Consider the following 17,667-nt stretch of genomic DNA (forward strand, 5'->3'; position numbering starts at 1 on the left):
GCCCTTCTGACTGCTGGTTTTCATAGGGGATGAAGACAATCTGAGCCACCTCTGCTGGGAAAGGGGAGACCCCTCAGAGATAACACTGCTGCTTCCAGGTATGAAAAGAAGCCACATGGACAGCACAGGTTAAGTTGTATTTAATGCTTCCAGGTTGGATAATCTGGAGACTCGTGCTATTTATGAAGACTTTTCATTGACCAGCAAAAATAAGCGCTGTGCCTGGGGAAAACCCACTGATGGTTTCAATGTGGATCGAGACAGAAATATCAGACAAGCGGCTGTTCTTCCTTAAATGGCCAGAAATGAGGACATCAGATCCTTCCCATCAGCGTGAGAGGCAGAGGGGTCCTCAACTGCAAAGCATCACAGTGCAGCACCTGAGCAGATTCCCTCCCAGCTGAAGCTGTCACTTTTGCTCTTGCAGCCTCTCTGCTGGGTGCCTACAAAGTGGCACCGAGGACAAATAAGGATAACTTCTTCAAGGCTGATTTCTGCTTATTTGTTCTTACGCCAAGATTTTTACGTAGCTTGGATAGGGGACTTTTTTTTCCTCTTCCCCCCCTCTAATGTTTACTCTCCTCATGTATTTATAGACAGCAGTCATATCCTCTCCTATAATTTGTTTTTGTTAGGCTGTGCACATTCCTTTAATCTCCCCTTGTACAATATGTTCTCTACTTTGTCTGACTGGCCCCTATGGTAGAAAGCTTTAACTGAGCATTAGAAAGTAAGTCTCCAAGTTATACGGTTTTCTTTGAAGCAGTTTCAGAAAGTCCTACTGAGTTTTAAGGGGAAGAGCCCCCATCGTGAGGTGTTTGGTGCCTATGGAAATGGATGCACCTCTGAGCTCATAGAGGCACACAATAACCACAGCCCCATCCTAAGGAACCCAGAGAAAGCAAAGCAAGCCAAACTGCTGACTGTACATTGAATCCAGAGCAGCAAGCAAGGTCAAAATACACAAAGCAGGTCAGAGGTACAGCAACAGAACAACCCCCAGGCTACAACAGAGCCTGATAAAGATAATGAAGATTAAACACAGCACAACCCTCACCACCCCCAACCAACAAGCACAAACCAGAGCCATGTTCCAGCAAGAAGATCCACCTAAATGAGGAGTGGGATGCCACGGCTCCCCTTATATACAGCACCTGGGCCTGTGGGTGGGTTAGGATGCTGGGATATATAAGTGGCCCCCAGGTAAGGGCTGTGTTTAGTGCTGTGGGTGGGGGCTTGTTTCTGCTGTAGCTTTGCTTGTTATGCTGCATGGGCTACCTTTCTGGTACAGCATTTCACCTCTTATTAAAACTTTGTGGCTATGTTTTGAATTGGCTCTTTAAGCTTTCTGAAGCTGTTGAGTGCTTTCCTCATGTTTATTTATTCCACACCCTTAGGCTATGGTTTTTATTTACTGTGCTTTTCAAGTTTTCCCCCTGCCTCTTCTCCCTGCGATCAAACAATCAGAGCTCTGAGAAGGAAACCACTGCTGGTGCTTTCCCAAAGGGCTCTGGATTTTTGTTGCTCACTACAAGGAAAAACAACCTTTTCAGTATTGGCTGGTATTTGAGACTGCAGTGTCCTGTTTGAATAACTGACCCTGCAGAGAGATCTGCACAAGCAGACACCTGCAGCAGCATGGGGCTGTATTGATTTAGATGTCACTTTGGATTATGTTCAAAATGTTTTTGCAGAGCAGCTCTTTGCAGTGGGATCTGTCCTTCAAGAGGAGAGCGGTGTCAGAGGAAGAGAGATGTTTGCTTTGGTGGCTGCTTAGCATAAAGGAGGGGATGTTTGAAGCTGAACTGTGTTTGGAAGGTAAGTATATCCCACCCACACTGCAGGCACATACCTGAGCAACTTGGAATGCGAGTGTGTTAGAGGAGCAGTAGGAATCAAATGAGGTAAACACGTAACAAGTGCCAAGGTTTGTCAGAGTTCAACGCTGCCTTGTTCCTGAAGCTGACAAAAGAAAAATGGTATCATCTGAGCTGCAGCCTCTGCCCCAGTGCAGATGGAGATACACAGCAATGAGCTGCATGGGGGGAGCACAGAGCTGGGAGTGCTGGCAGGTCCCACAATGTGCCTCAGACAAATGGCATTGCAGGAGGAATTGGGATCCTGCTCTCTGCAAAGCAATAACGTATTAATCTGCTCTCCAGAAATCTTTCAGCGTAGTGAGCAGAACATAACCTGATTATTTCAAGCCCATTTTTCCCCCCCCTGTTGTTTTCCATTGTAGGAAATGTTCCTTCTGTGATGTTACCCACGTGCACACAACTATTCCATACCCCAGGTGTGGGCAAACAGCAGGCAGAGCTATTTTCTTCAAAGCAATGCATTTACATGGTAAGGTGAGCATTCATTCTTTCAAACCCTTCTGACAGTACTTAGCATTTTTCTGTTATTACACGATTGTTCAACTGTTGCTTTGAACTCCTGTAACCTCAGCCTGCGTACAGTGGAAAAATTCAGGATTTGCTCTCTCGAGCGTGATGCTGCAGTTTGCAATAAAACATTTTGCTGTGCATCCAGCTGAGAGTGCTGATGTGTCCTGCGTTGTGTTGGGTTTGCTCTGTTTGAATTTTGCAGGAGCCCCCCTGGAAATGTGCATGAAGAGTTTTGCTGTCGGATTAGAACTGATGTTTTGCAGTGCTCTAAAATCCCATTTGCTTGAGGAGGTTGTTTTTAAAGCTAACAAGCTGTGGTGAGAGCTCAGGATGGATCTGTGCTGCAAGTTTTATCAAAGGAACCCAGAACTTGACCCCTTGTTTGCAAAGTGATTTGAAATTCCCTGCTTAGTGAATCTGACTGCATAGTAAGAGCAGCACAGGGCTATTTCTTAAAGCAAATTTGGAGCCATGCTGATGGAGGGAAAGAAGCTCCCAGCCCTGAGGCTGTTTGCATGCAGAGTTAAGGCTGTGGCTCTTGCTTTCCCACAACCTACTGTTGTGTAGGTTCAGATAATCACAAGTGTCCATTGCAGGAACCAAGGTGGTGAAACCTCTCAGGCACTGCACATCCTCCACTTGGAAGCCCTTTTCCCCAGCTGAAGTGCAAAAACACATTGAAGGTGTAATTAAGACTGAAAGACCATTCAGTATTTTATAGCTCTACTGCGGATTTATCCCCTTCCCTATTCTTTTATCAGGCTTTCTTTAACAGCTGACATATTGCTCGGCAAAATAAATAGGTAATAGAAGTGAATGGAAGAATGGAAATAGAGAACGCAGGGCTCCTCCTCAATGAGCTTCTCAATAGTGAATCGTGCAATTGTTGAGATGCTGTTGGTGTGTTTGTGTCAAAGGCGGCCAACCAGGCTCAACGTTTGCAGTGTTTTTCCTTCCCAGAATGTAAAGAAACGTTTTCCCAATGCAAGAACCTCTTAGGAGCACCACGACGTCTGTTGCCTTAAACTCATTTCAACCTTGTTTCTCATCGCTGTACTTGTAGGGTTCTTACTTGGTAAATGATTTCCTGCCCTGTGCCAGATGCTGTTCTCCTTCACAATGCAGTCATAGTTCTTTGTTAGTGATATCACAGTATTATACCACAGTCCTTACTGCGGCTTCTCAAATTTAGCACACTGCAATACATTCTTTGTTGGTTGTTTGGGGGCTTTTAGATCTGGGGTTTGATTGAAGTCGGGCTGTAACAAAAAAGAAGGGACGGAGGCTGGGGAAACTTGGACAGTGTGCAGAGAAACAGGGAAACAAAAGAAGGGCAAGAAAGAAGGGGAATATCTGATATATCCCGACTCTGCTTGTGTAGGTAGAGCTTGAAGTAACACTGGTGTTATTTGCTGCTGTAGGCACTGAGCTGCTGGTCCTGCCCAGGGATCTCCCTTATGCAGTGGCTGTGGGTTCAAGCTGGGGATCCCATGGGGTGGAATCTGGGTCTGGCCCTTCTGAACAGAGAGCAGAAAGTTTGAGGTTCCCTTCTAGGTGTGATCTGTGGGTTTCCTATCGTGACACAATTCCACTCTGTGCTGGTGTAAGGCTTATTAAAACTGGTGTGTGTTTGTGCTGGTGTGAATAGCAGTGGATTCTTTTGAAGGGTTATGTAAAAGTATATTTCCAGGAGACAGAACAAATGCAAGGCAGCCAGTTTAGTTACTTAAGGCCTGGTTGTGCACGGAGTGGGATGTAAAATCAGCCTGGATTTTAAATGCAGGCTACGGCACTTCACATCCCGTGGGTCTGTGTCAGGTTGGAGGGGTGTGTCTGTATGTACACATGTATATGTGTATCCTGAAGCATAAATTGATGTAAGGACATAATCATATGTTTATTTTTTACCCTGGAAAACAAACTGGGGAAAGAAGGAAATTGGTAAATAAATATTGATTTAAGATCCTCCCTGGGGAGATGCCTCCTTGGGTAGATCTGGAGCCTTTCTGGCTGATGAAGGAGCTGGCAAACAGGTCTGTCATCCAGTTTCCAGGTCTGGTAAGAGTTCTTAAGGAGGGAACATGTTTGTAGGGCCTGATGGATTGCTGATATATTTAAATATGCTGATACATGAAGTTTTATGATATAGAGAACATGGAGAAATTTGTCCCGTTGTGTTCCTCAGGGATTGCACCAGGCTGTATGGCGAGGACTAACTTTGTCAGGAACAGCTTTGAGGGGAATTATTAACATGCAGACAAATGAACCTGTCTGGCTGACCAGAGGAACCTGTATTCATACAGCAAATGGGACATTACTCATCCTGCGATGCTTTCTGAAGGAGATTTTGGTATCATCATTCTCCGTTTTAAATTCAGCTCTTTAATCCCAAAGGGGAATTCACTACCAGCTATTTGCACTCGAAAGCAAAAACTCAAACCTCAGTAGAGCTCTCTATTTAAGACTCCCCCTTATATAACTTAACCAGTGAGCTCCATCCTGGTGGAGGCCTTGAGGAGCCAAGTGAAGGACTGAGACAAGGCAGAAACACTTGGGAGAAGCCTGGTGAATCGCTTTGTGTAATGCAGGCCGTGGGGGGATCTGTGCAAAGCTCAGCTGTGAACTGCTGCTCTTGTGGTTGTACCCCCATCACTGGGGGAAAGGAAAGCCCTCAGCCTTTGCAAACCAGATGGCAGGCTGATGTGTCTTCTAGAGCAAGAGGGGAAATCACAGTAGAACTCTGAGTTCACCTTTTGCAAGATGGGGAACTACAGAGGGAAAGTTACAGGAAAAGCAACATGGTTTGGTTTTTTTTTTTTGCAACAAAGATTTCTTGGGCTGACTCATCTTCGAAGAAAATGTGATTCAGGAGGGAAACAAAGTAGGGCTGCTCTGCCCCTCAGGCCACGGGTTTGCAGGTGGAAGTTGTAGGCGGTCCACTCCTTCCCTTGGAGACACTGGGATTCATCTGCACAAATGCCCCAGTTCCTTCAGCTGAGTCGTGCTCCCTGTTTTTATCCAACTGAAGCAGACTTCAAATACGTCTATTTCTTTATTTCTTATTGCCAGGAGATCTGCTATCCTGGCTTCTGGCTGAAGGCATCTGAAGCCTTTGAAAGTACTGCTAATTATTTTCTTGGGGTCCTCTGAAGAATTGAAAGCTTCAAATGTCATAGAAAAGTACAGAGTACGAAGCCACTATTTCAAATAAGTCTATATATTAGTAGTAGAGAGCACTGTCTCCATTTGGGCCATTTAAAAAGAACCTATTTGGCTCCAATTGTAGGGCAAGGTCTGCAAACAAGAATCTCCATGCCTGGGAATTCCAGAATCCAACTGATTTTTCACTGCAGCTCAGTTAAAGACAAGGCTTTAAATGAGCACCAGACCCTTCAGCTCCTTTCCAAAACATGTTCTGGTGACAGGCAATGGAAGGCAGAACTTCTGGGTCTTTTTTGTGCTCCCTTGTGTGCAGTTCCCTTGTCTCCAGGTTGCACATTTCAAGGAACCGAAGTAAATATTCCTGTGTTGACATAAGAATGACTGAGTAGTTGGGAGCAGTGAAGCCTGTAATGATGATTGCAACAGGAAACGTAGCTTAGTATTTGTTTAAACAGAATGATGCAAACTGCAGCCGTCTGTGCTGATACCAAATTAAAGTCAGGGGGGGTTCTAATGGAGTCACTTTGTTATGTGCACAGGAGGAAAAAAGGACTGAAAGTATTATGGTGCCGTTGGGAAGAGGTTGCAGGCAGTAAAGCTTTGCTGTACCAGGCACAAAATGTTTGATAGAGTTGAAACATCTCCCAGGCCTCTCAGAATTCCTTGTTTTGTGTCCCTGTGTCGGGTGTTGCTCCTTAACACACCCTGCTGCTTGCAAACTGAGTAACTGTACAAACAAGGGATGGGGGGAGGAATAAGGTGACTTCAGAGTGCCACAGAAGAACTTGTTAGCACAGGGGACTCCGTGATGCTGGGTGAAACATGCTGAATCAGACCTGATTGCAGAAGGAGGGGTAGATTTTTTGTTGTTGAATTGCACTTATCTTCAAAGCTGCTGCAGATGATGCCACGTTTATTCAGCAGGACAGAGTCCCCAGGCTTTTATATTCCATGTTGTTCAGTGCCAGTTGTTACGATGAGTTGGCTTTTAATCCATCCATGAATACTGAATGAAGAATTCAATCATGAATCACATCTCTCTTTCTTATTTTGCTCACATTTTTATTTTCCATTTCAGATTTCTTTTGCTGTACAGGACGAAAATAAATGATGAGAGGAAAGAAGTCAAAATTGTTCCTCTTGAGCAACCCTCCCGCATCAGTGCTTCATCTTTCCATTATGTGTGATATCATTAATCATTCTGCTCCGATATTGGACACACATTTGTGGGGGGGAAGAAAAAAAATCAGATCTAATATAAAAGATGCAATAATAGTGACTTATGCGGATCTGCAGCTAATTATAACATGTTTGAATTTCCATCTTTCATAAAAGACCTCTATAAAATGAAGAGCCTTTCACAGGGCTGAAATGAGTGTCTGAGTGAAACTGGCAAGAAGACAAGGAGAGAGGAAAGAAACGTCCAAGGACAATGGGAGGAATCTCAGCATCGTAAGGGCCATAAACTGCAGGAAATATCCCTGGTTGGTGGTGGGCTTTTGTGAGACAGAAGCTGAGCAGCACAACACCCTGTTTGCATCTGATGGGAACCCACGTTGATTAAAAGAGTGGTTGAGCTGGCTTCTATTCTGGCCTTTGGGATCCTAAATCTAAGTGTAGGCTCATGGTTATGTATTAGAGAGAATTTCCTTTCTTGAATAGTAGACAGTTTTCCTCACAGCTGTAATTATTCTCCTGTTTTTAAGGTATGGCTCTTCTAGCAATGCATCTGTTCCTATTTATTCTTCATCCTTTCATTCTTCTAGATTCCACTGTATTCCTGTGGAAATCAGCGTCCTTTAAGCTCCTATATTTCAAGGCCCAGAAGGTCTCTGTCTTTTCTGTTATCCCCTTTCTCTCTCATTGTCTGTGTGTGCCCTTCTCACACTACTGCTGGAAGATAGGAGACTTGTCTTAAACGCATTACAGACCAGGATGAGTTGTGGCAATTAACTGTACCTCAGACTTGCAGATGGATTAATGTATTTTTTTCTTGAAGCACTCATTAGTGTGAGTTGTGCCTTAATAAGGAGTTCTCTTTCCATTTGAGCACACCCTTGTGCTGTGGTTGCTTTCTAAATCCAGCTTGCATTTTGCCTCCTAAAACCAGGGTTGGCTCAGCTCTACCCTCACAACCTCCGAGTTACACATATCTGTCATGCACAGCTCGTACCAGCAATATGATCTGCCACTTAAATCTTCCATCAGGTTTTTTTAATTAAGAACTGCATAACATTACTGTTCACGGGCTGGATCAATTTTACGCTTTAATTTGTTGTGTCTAAAAGAATGGTGGAAATATTCAAAGGCTTTTTCTCACTTCTGTGAACTCATTCTCCAGTATTGGCATGATCTCGGGGTTCTTGGAAGGAAATAGAAGCTGCCACCTGCCTAACAGGGTTGGCAATGGGAAATGCATTGCAGGGAACACTGCAGAATTGCAGCAGTTCTATGGTACTGTTGTCACAGGCAACAGAAAACTACCTGTCAGTTCTAATCTGAAATATACCTATGGACAAAATGGGGCTGTGACCACTGTATGCAGTACAAAAACTCAGCACAGATGTATGGAAAGCTCCAGAAGCTATAACTAGTGCACTAAAAGCGAGTAAAGAGGCTCTAGACAACATAAAGTATGTGAGTTATTTGCACTTTCATAGAGCCTTTCACCTGGGAATCTTAAAGAGTTTTATGGACATTAATGTAACCTTCCTGTGCCTTGCTGAGCATATATTAAACACTGCCTCCACATTAATGCCGAGCAGAAAGAGGCAGTTCCACAATCACTCATCCAGGATTGTACCAAGTGGATCAGTGGGAGGTGGTGGATCCCTGGTGGGCTTTGGAAGGGAATTTTCAGCCCTTACTGCAGACTGATGCTCCAGCACCTTGTGCTCCTGCTCCGTGAAGGCTCCATGATGGAACATAGAAGTCAATCCACTCACCTTATGTTTGCTCCTGATGCTTCGCATGCCTCTGTGCTCACATTCATAACTTCATTTCTAGGGGTACTCAAACCTGAAGCCAATTACTTCAGCTCCTGCTCTACCCCTAAAACATCAAACCTTCACATGCCTTGAATCTACAAGGCGTCTTCAAAATGCACCAGGATATATTCATATCAAATGTGAATATATTAAAAATATATGAATTAATATGAATATATTAAATATTCACCCAGCAGTATGTAAATATTAAATATTGATGTTATATTAATTTATATAGCGCTTTAAACGCTGTATGAATCCAACCAGGAATTAAAGCCTCTACCCAAAGGTTTGTAACCAGCTTTTTACTCCTTGGCCTTGGGAGAAAGAAATGCTTCCTTTTATTTAAAGATGGGCCCAGCCTGACTCTGAATATCCTCAATTATTTAATTTAATACAAACTGGGGCTGTTTATTGATCTATTGCTCAGACTTACCCCCATCCACAGCTCTTCTGCTACATCCCCTTCAACCTTTCCATCCAACAGCGCTTATAGGGGGCACTGAGGGTTATGAAGTTGAGGTGTTTTATGTCTGTGTGTACTTTCATAGCAAATCCATGTACTTTATATAAGGTGACAGTGACCGCCTGACTGTGGTGCTGTGGTGACAGAGCACAGCCGCCATTTTGCAACCCCGGTGGGCGGGAACCCCGCCACGACGTCTCACCCTCCCATTGGTTGAGAGAGGCGAGGCGGGCGTGACTCTGACCCAATCCCCCTCGTTCAGCTTAGTCCCGCCCCCACTGCGCTGTGATTGGCCGGGGGGCGGGGCTTGGCGAGGCGGCTCCCATCGCAGGGGGCGCGGGGCCGCAGTCGCGTTTGGGCGGCGGCGGTGGCGGTGGCGGTGGTGGCAGCGATGGGAACCGCGCGGCGCTTTCCCCTATTGCTCCTGCTGGGGCTGGCCGGGCCTGCCGTCACATTGGCCGGATACATCGAGGTAGGTGTGAGCGGAGAGTCGAGCTGGTTGGCCGTTGGGGCTGGGCATTGCGTCGCTTTGCGGTGTGGGCTGCGTTATCCGAGCCTCCCCCGGCCCGGTTCGGATCCGCCGTGTTGGATCCATCGCCATCTTCCAGCCCGGCTCTGTATGTGCTGCCTGTGCCCTGGGAGCGGTGCTGGATGCGGCCCGATGAGCGTTAAGATGGTTTAATTGCCGCAATTCGCGTGCGTGTGGGGCCGGCTTTCACCTATGGGGCCGTAGGGAGATAAGGAGAGGTGGGAAATTCCGGCTTTATCGCTTGAAATCGTAGCTCCGTGTGGTTGAGCCGATAACACCCAAGGGAGGAAAACAGCGCATGGAGCCGGACCGTATGTGGATGCTGTAGGAAGGTTCAGCTGGGCCGGGCTGGGTCCGGAGCTGTCACCGCTCTGCTGTAGGATCATGAGCCCCTGCGACGTTCCTAACGCGTTATATGACGCCAGCCCCGTGTCTTTGCCACGCAGTGCTCCATCTCCTCCTTATCGCTGTGTTAAATCCATGCAGCGCGGCTCATTTTAACACGAGGGGCCGGTGCTGAGGATGCTGGCCTGCAGGATGTGGGCTGGTGCTCTGCTGGGGTCACTCGGGGTCCCCATGGGGCAGCAGGTTGGGTGGTGGCTGGTGCACTTGTTGAGAAGCTCCTCCAGCTGTAGGTCGCTTCGTCTGTCACATCCAACACACGTTGTGGAAGCCTGGACTCATGTTATGAACAGCCAACATCCTCCTATGGGAGCAGACATGGCCCTCATGGTGTTCTGAGGCTGAAGAAGCAGAGCTCAGCATTCACCCCCCCTGTCGTGGGGTCTTTGGCAGCACTGGGATGGTGCCATCAATGCAGCTGTATTGACCTGATGGAAGAAGGTTAACCTGGATCCCATCCTGCCTCTCTGCTCGCCCTGCTTTGCTATTGAGCTATGGATCAAGAGCTACACGGCGCTCAATGTGCTCGGCCATTCCTGCAGCACCATCTGCATCCTGAAGGCGTGACAACCTCCTTCATCCGCTGCCACAAAATGTCAGTTGTCACATTTTACTTCTTGTTTTTATGCCGTATTCCCCACCATTGCCTTGTCAGTGGGGAGCTGCGGGTCTTCCTTGCTGTCAGATTTGCTCTGGATGCAGAGCTTAGGAAGTGAAATGGTGGCTGTTTTTATCGCCTATAGGAGATAGGTTTATTTCTCTTATAAAGAGGACATTTGAAAGCATTGTGGAGTGAAGGCAAACGAATAGTGGGTGGCTGCATTTATCAGTTCAGTGGAATTGGCAATGTCCCATTAGGTGGATTTTCTTTTGCTTGATTATCTTAGCTCACAGTCCCTGTCCCCGGAACACCCGTTAATCCACTTATGGACCACAATTTGTTTTTCTTTCTCCCCTGCACGGAGGAAGAGGAGTGGCGGCCTTATTTATTTATTTATTGCTGCCATCTGAGCCTTTGAATAGGGCGTTCCCCAGGGCTCCTGCCTGGTGTCAGCCCTCCTTTTCAGATGGTGCTGCTGGCTGATAACCTCCAACAGCCTACAAATGAGATTCAATGTATGAGCACAGAGACACCCATTGGTGCTGCTGTCTTTGTAGGGTGCCGTGTCCTGGGCTTGTATCTGAATTAGGGGCTGCCATGTCCTGCTTGTGAAACCTGAGAGAACTTGGGATGGGGCACAGATGCCAACTGGAAAAAGGAAAATGAATCCATTCTAATTGGATCTCTGTTCCAATGATAAACTGCTCGTGCTGTGTCCCCGGGGCCTTCAGGGATGGAAAGCTTCTTTTTTATCACTTGACCTTGTGTGTAATCGAATCGGAGGCAATGCAGACTTGATGCTGCTTTTGGTTTTCTTTTTAATAGCCTTTGGTTTTAGTGCTCCTCTTCCCAAGCTTATCCTGAACGCTTCTGTTACTGCGCCGAGGTTTGGGGTAAGGAAAACAACGTGCTGACTCGTGTCAGGGTTGTTGTTTTTGTATGGTGTGCTTCAATTCTCACTAACGAAAATACTAGTCTTGTGCCATTTCTGCAGACCTTGGGGACTTGTAATTGCCTGCTGCATTGAACAAAGAACTCCACCTAGGGGAAATTTCCACTTCTGTGTTCCAGTCCTAAGGAGAAACAGCTCAGGAAAATTCCAGTCCTGAGCTCAGCCTTTGCTTTGCTTTCATTTCCCAAAGCTTCACATCCCAGGAAGCGTTAGGAGAAATGCTTTGGTATGAAAGCAGCTATTTGCAGTGCTTCATCTCAACCTCTGCTAAGGCAGAGATGCGTGTAAGGAAGCAGTGATGGACACCTGCTGCTGTGGGAGGCTCTGCGCTGCTTTGGGCTGCTCCATGGAGGTGAGCTCAGTGCTTTGCAGCTCTCCTGAGTCTCAGCTGTGACCTTAGATGATAATGAGGCATTAATATCTCTATCATGGGTTAGGCTTCTTTTTGTTAATAACATCCATTGCAACATGAGGGCTATTCAAAATCCACTGTACAGGTGGCCTTGGCTGAGCTTTGTTACTGCACATTGCACCTTGTCGACTGTGGTGCAGTGCAGGAAGAAGCAATTTGGGGTCTGTTCTGTACACGTGCTTCTCTCTTAATATTGCTGATAAAAATCCTACCTTTCCTTTTTCCTATTCCATGCATATTTGGGAGGCATGAGGGCTCAATCTTGTAAACATAAGTTATTCTGACTGCAGCATCTGCTTCTACAGCTGTGCTTAAACCATAACCTTGTTCTCCAGTTGGAAACGTGAGGTGTGTGCTCTCCCCAGCCTTTCATGTTGGGACAAGACAGCCTTCTTGTGAACTGCTTTAGGTTGTGCCAATTGCTGTCATCCTGTTTGCTCTCTGTGCAGTAAAACAGTGCTGTTCATTTCTATTTAGTTCATGCAATCGACATCTCTGGACCATCGTTAATTTAAGATGATGTTGGCTTCAGATCTGTATCTGAACTTGTGATGTTGTCCCTTTGCACTCAAATAGTGCAATCTGGACCCATAGTGGTGTTTCCTATCGCTGCTTTTAACTTGAAACCATTCCCACCTGCAGCAGAGCATGGCCTGGCTTTGCACATCCAAGTGCCCACCCAAGCACAAGCATGTGCTGCTGAGCTGCTTTCTGCCCAGTGTTACGGGGCTGCTTTGTGCTGCCATTGGGGAGGATGCTCCTTATTTTGATGGCACTGCACAGGGCTGTGTTGGGGGGCTGGGGTTGTCCTTTCATCCCTATGAAGATGAGCCATGCTGCCCCCTGCTTTATGGGGGCTGTTCTGTGCAGCTTTGGAGGGCTTTAGTGTGGAGACAGAATCGATAACAGTTTGGCTTTGGATGGCCTTGCTGCGTTTCAAGACTAACTGAAAATCGTTATGAAATGATGACTTTGAGTTTTGTTGTTTGTTTTTTTCAAGTCACCAAACACAAAGAGCTTAAAAATTGCCTGCGTCGTTTAAATGCAATGCAGAAATAAATAACAGCATAGATGACAGAGCTGGTCCTTTGCTGGGCGGCTTGATGGAGCTGTGTGTGCCATGCAGGATGGGCAGAGTGCATCCTCCCTTTGCAGCCTGACTCATCATGTAGGCGGAGCTGTGTTGAGGGGGTGGGGGGAGAACCATGCTGGGATTCCAGGCTTTGGCTCTGTGACAGGGATGCATTTAGGTAATTTCATACGGTAAGCTCTCTAACAAAATTACAGCAGGCAGAAGTATGGCCTGATTCAGGTCAAGGACGTGGAGGGAGATGCTCTTGCAGTGGAGACGCCAGGCCGTGGTTCCTCAAGGCTCTAACAGAAGATTGCTGCTTTACTTAGGGAAGTTTCCATTTAAGAGTTGCTAATTATCATCATATTGCCGCCTTCTTGCTGATCACATCAAGCAAGCTGACAACCAGCCTTTGCAGCCATGTTGAAGCAAAAGTAGCGTTTAACCTTGGAAGTGCCCTTTCTCATTTAGCTCTGTATTTGCAGTCTGCAAACGTTTGCTGCTGATGTGCTATTTCTGAGAGCCTGCTGTTCTTGGAGCTGCTGGCCATTGGGCTTTTTATTCTTGCATTGCGGAAAGTTGTGTTCTGTTAACTCTGCTCTCGTGGCCTTGTCTTTCCATGCATTGCTGCTGTGCTTAGCATGGTCAATTTGCTGCCTTGAAGCACTGTGATAGACAGGGATACCAGCTCAGAACTCATCTGCTGCTGCTGCCCTTGCAGGGGTGGGCAGGAGGCTGGGTGAACTACTTGGGGTTTTCTTGGAGCTGCCCTGGCTTAAATGACAAGCCAGGCATTTGCATTTGGAATCTTTGGGCTTCTCTTGAAAAGCTTTTTACATTATTTTTAGCCCCAGCTCCCTGCCAAAAGACTCATCGCTATTGTTTTGGGTTTTGGGTTGCTGAATCCCGCTAATTATGATGTCATTGCGTAGTGTGAAGTGACAGCAACAGAAAGAAAAACGTTGCCCGTGCCATCTGTTAGAACAAACATCATGCACTCATGTTGGATTTCAAGCGGATTTGGAGTGTGTATTCACAACAGACACAGGCTCTACTTACACGTATGGTGGCCTCTAGCATAAAGCTTTTAATCACCACATTCCCCTCTATGGGTTTGGATTTGGTGTGGCACGTAGCTGGGTCTTAGCAGATTTTTTTATGTTATCGGTGTTTAATCTTTTCCCATTCATATTGGGATTCGTAACTCGCTAGAAGTGGTCCTAGAGCAACGGGCATGAATTACACTCAGTCACTAATGCTGAGCCTTGGGTGCTGACTTCTTACCCTGGTCATCTTACAGTAATTGTGGCCTGAAATAGAGAAGGGCAGATTTGCTTTAATCTGCTAAGTATTGCTCTCAAAAGATTAAATGCAAAATGTTGATTCAAACCTGAGCTTTGAGCTCCCACTCAGTGTATTGGCATTTGGACGTGACTCTTTCTCTGCATAATTTATCAAAGCTCTCACTGAAGAAATTGAATTTGATGTCTGGGTTGTTTGAAACAGGAAGATCAGGTTTGCATTTAGGAACCTGAAAGATGTCAGCTTCATAGCCCTGGAACTGGAAGCATTAAGCAGTGGAGAAGGTGTTTTCATGCTGGCCAACCAAAAGAGTTTGCTTTGGGTTTTGAAACATGAGGCTTGGCTTGAAGAACACCAACAGAAGCGTTGTACCCGCTCCTCATCAATGCTGGCTTGTTCCCATTGCATCAGTGCTTGCTGTGCAACAAAGCTGGGCACTGTGTGGGCATTCTGTTCAGGGCAGCAGCCGCTTTCTCGGAAGCAATTTCCCAATAACAAAGGCAGGAGATGAATGGCCTGCCAGAGCGCAGGCTTGTTGCAGTGTAGTGTTTTGCTGCCCTGTCCCTGTCTGCAGCTGGCTTTGGGCTCTGCATCACAGCCTGTGCTTGCTTTAGGTCCCCCACCTTCCAGCTATGGGCTCGTGCTCTTATTCTGTGCGTGTTCAACTTGTATTTGTCACGCTAATTGCAACAGCTGATGCTGATTACTTACGTTTGAATCTGGTACTGCTTTGATACATCATGCTTTGGATAATGTATTCCTTCATTTTCAGTGCTGTGTCTTGCTTCAGAACGTCTTCATTTCTCAGGTTAAGAGACAAAGAGATAACAATAACCTTCAGCCAGCTGATCCCCTTGCAGTCCTTCTGCCTTCTCTCCCTGCCCGGAGGATCCTTTACTCAGCAGCGTGCCTCCAAGGAAGACCGAAGAGCTGGATTCCTAATGGAGCAGGGTGCTAAGACACCCAGAGATCTCCATTCAGATTTGCCTAACTGTAAAACCTGCAATACCAGCAAAAAGCATTTTGAAGTCTAGGCTGGAATTCCTGGGTCTGGATGGATTTGTTGTGCTCAGTTGTATTAAGCAAGCTTTTGGACCTTGCTCCAATGGGAATTAGCATGGGGGGAAGAATACTGTTCAAAGTATAACCCACATGGGAGGTTTTCCACAGGGCATCTGTAGCACGTTAATTCCCTCTTTCACTGTGGGGCACGGACCAGAATGGGTCTCTGTAGCCCTTTTGTGATTCCTGCTGATGTATTTCAAGGGTATTACAGCTCTGAAAAGGCCGGTGCTGTACTTGTTAGTCAGGTGTGTGCAAACAGCTCAACTGGTTGCTCCAGAGAAGCACATGATGAAGATGTCCCCATACACTTTTCTTGTGTAAAGTGATTGATTGCTTTATTCATGTTGCTCTGTTATTGTATTCGATAGCCTGTGATTATTAAATCTGTCTTGATCGTAGAACTGAGGGCATAACCAAGATTTAGCTACAGCTGTAAGCAAACTTAACCACCTAAGGGGGGTTTAATGTTCACAGCCATCTGTACTGTTCTTCTACCTACAAGCTTATTTTTCTTGTCCAGTTTCCTCCTTTTAATCTATTGTACATTTTCAGTCAAGCCAACAGTGCTCAGTGCTGGATTCTCACAACCTTCTGAGTATCCCTGGCATCCCCAGCTCCTGCCAGATTCATCCTGCACTGCCGGCTGTGTTAGCTGGAGGTGGTGCATGGAGAGGCAGCTTTGAAGACAGCCGAGCCTTAGGCTGCTTGGGAACACGTTGGAGCCCTCAAAGTTTTTTGTATATCCATCCAAAGTCAAGATATTAGAATGAGACATTCCTGGCTCTCTGGTGCTATTACATCACCAAGCTGTAATTTCAGCATGGCTCCTTCTCAAGCGCTGATTTCTTATGATGTGAGAGGCACCTGAACACGTTCCATAAGGACTTAATCCATTGCAGAGATGTGCCAGGTTTTGGTGAGGTTGTTGTCTTCAGCCTCGTGTCTGCATTACAAGCCTTGTTGGAGTCAGCTAATGAGAAACAAAACCGCCACTCCCTGGCGTGAGAACTTTGTGCAATGCTCTCATCCTTTGACTTTGAGAAAGCTATTGGAGCTGCTCAGCCCATGGCTAGGAAAATGGTGAATGGCCTGTTATACATCAATACTGCCATCGATCTTCTATCCCATCCCTCTGTAGTGATGGTGTTTATGTGTGAAGTCAGCATTTCCACTGCAGTCCGGATCTGCTTTGTATGGTGAAAGAAAGTAAAACTTGTGACAGTTGAGCATTTATACTTTGCTGCTGGCACTCAGGACCTTGCTATACCCACCACCCTGCTCACTCGGCTGGAAGTAGGAAAGAACTGCTCCCTGCCTTCAAAACAGGCAGAAAATGCTTAAGGAAACCTGGAGGATATGGGGTGTCTGGTTCCTCCTCCCTGAAACCAGGAGGAAGTTGCTAACAGAAGTGCTTTGCTTCCTCCTGTTCTGTTTCCGTGCAGTGTGATAGAGCCCAGTAGCCCCCATGGCTATAATCAGTAAAGGGGAGATCCAGTCCGAGCCAGCTTTAGTCTGTGCTATAAATTACTCCTTAATTTTCTAATAGCATTAAGCAGTTAGTCTAAGTAGAGGCCTATTGCTTCTCTTAAAGGAGCTGTTTAATGCGTCCATTAGAGCTTCTGTATGCTGGTTTATCTACGATATGACATAGTGACTATTAAACCCCAGCTGATAAATTAATGCCTCAGAAATAAAACGCTCCCGAATTAGTCAAGATTGCTTTGAAAAAGAGTAAAAGAAGGGGATCCATTAAGGTGTTAGAAAGTCCTTTCATAGCTTTGTGTGATCTTGCTGCAGGCAAAACTCAAGGGATGCTCAGGCTCCACTGTTGGAGCCTTTCCACTTGCTATCTCCTCTTTATCTCACACATATTTTTCCAGGTATTTTTCCTTGCCACTTGACATTCTTGGTGCTCTGTTGAAATACTCTGGTCTGTTTCCTGCCTGCTTTTTGGATGGTGCTGCTGCAGATCAGCCCACAATCTGTGCAGCCCTTTTTATCTTATCGCGTGACATCGGAGCGGTGAGACGTGTGGTCAGGCTGAGAAACCACATTCCTGCAGCAGCCATCCCAGCACAGCTTGTCATGGGGAGCTTCACAGCTCTTTAAAACAACATCTGGATCTTTTAAATGCATCTCTGGAATGCTAAATCACTTTGGATCAGCAGTTTCAAGTGCTCAGGTTCTTTGGCCTGGTGATAATACATTCTTTTCTGTCTCCTTTCTTCCATTCCTGCCCACTAGGAAGATGAGGGAGCATTGCATGTGTGTGATTTGGGCTGAGGTTTGGTCTAGCAGCTGGTTGCTTTTGCTTCAACCAGCTTGTT

At 46.2% G+C, this 17,667-nt stretch overlaps 2 protein-coding genes across 10 annotated transcripts in view; both read left to right on the plus strand.

Annotated features, from left to right (window-relative positions):
- The first annotated feature begins 859 nt into the window (after positions 1-859).
- On the plus strand, positions 860-7,278 carry LOC107324181 (uncharacterized). Of its 2 annotated transcripts, none has more exons than XM_085525787.1 (4): positions 860-1,203; positions 1,695-1,818; positions 2,243-2,354; positions 6,631-7,278. In XM_085525787.1, the coding sequence occupies exons 1-4, from the start codon at positions 1,177-1,179 to the stop codon at positions 6,737-6,739; spliced, it is 372 nt and encodes a 123-aa protein (XP_085381913.1). In that variant the 5' UTR covers positions 860-1,176; the 3' UTR covers positions 6,740-7,278. The 2 variants fall into 2 exon arrangements, 1 of the variants encoding a protein (XP_085381913.1); XR_001559426.3 differs by lacking the exon at positions 860-1,203 and adding an exon at positions 1,229-1,285 and having other exon boundaries at positions 2,243-2,349.
- Positions 7,279-9,351: 2,073 nt separating this feature from the next.
- The window catches only part of APLP2 (amyloid beta precursor like protein 2), a 33,341-nt gene continuing 25,025 nt past the window's right edge, over positions 9,352-17,667 (plus strand). For all 8 annotated transcript variants that reach the window (XM_015883965.2, XM_015883966.2, XM_015883967.2 and 5 more), the window contains exon 1: positions 9,352-9,477. In XM_015883965.2, coding sequence (XP_015739451.2) covers positions 9,397-9,477 — 81 coding nt within the window. In that variant the 5' untranslated portion in view covers positions 9,352-9,396. The remainder of the gene's footprint in view (positions 9,478-17,667) is intronic.

Source organism: Coturnix japonica, chromosome 34 (assembly GCF_054131305.1).
Source record: "Coturnix japonica strain WE chromosome 34, WE-NBRP24, whole genome shotgun sequence".
Taxonomy (NCBI): Eukaryota; Metazoa; Chordata; class Aves; order Galliformes; family Phasianidae; genus Coturnix; species Coturnix japonica.

Bases quoted from the DNA above. Each gene is read 5' to 3' on its own strand.
- LOC107324181 (XM_085525787.1), top strand. From the start codon at position 1,177: ATGCTGGGATATATAAGTGGCCCCCAG. The intron at 1,204-1,694 runs GTAAGGGCTGTG...ATGTTTTTGCAG, and splicing joins GATATATAAGTGGCCCCCAG to AGCAGCTCTTTGCAGTGGGA. The intron at 1,819-2,242 runs GTAAGTATATCC...TTTCCATTGTAG, and splicing joins AGCTGAACTGTGTTTGGAAG to GAAATGTTCCTTCTGTGATG.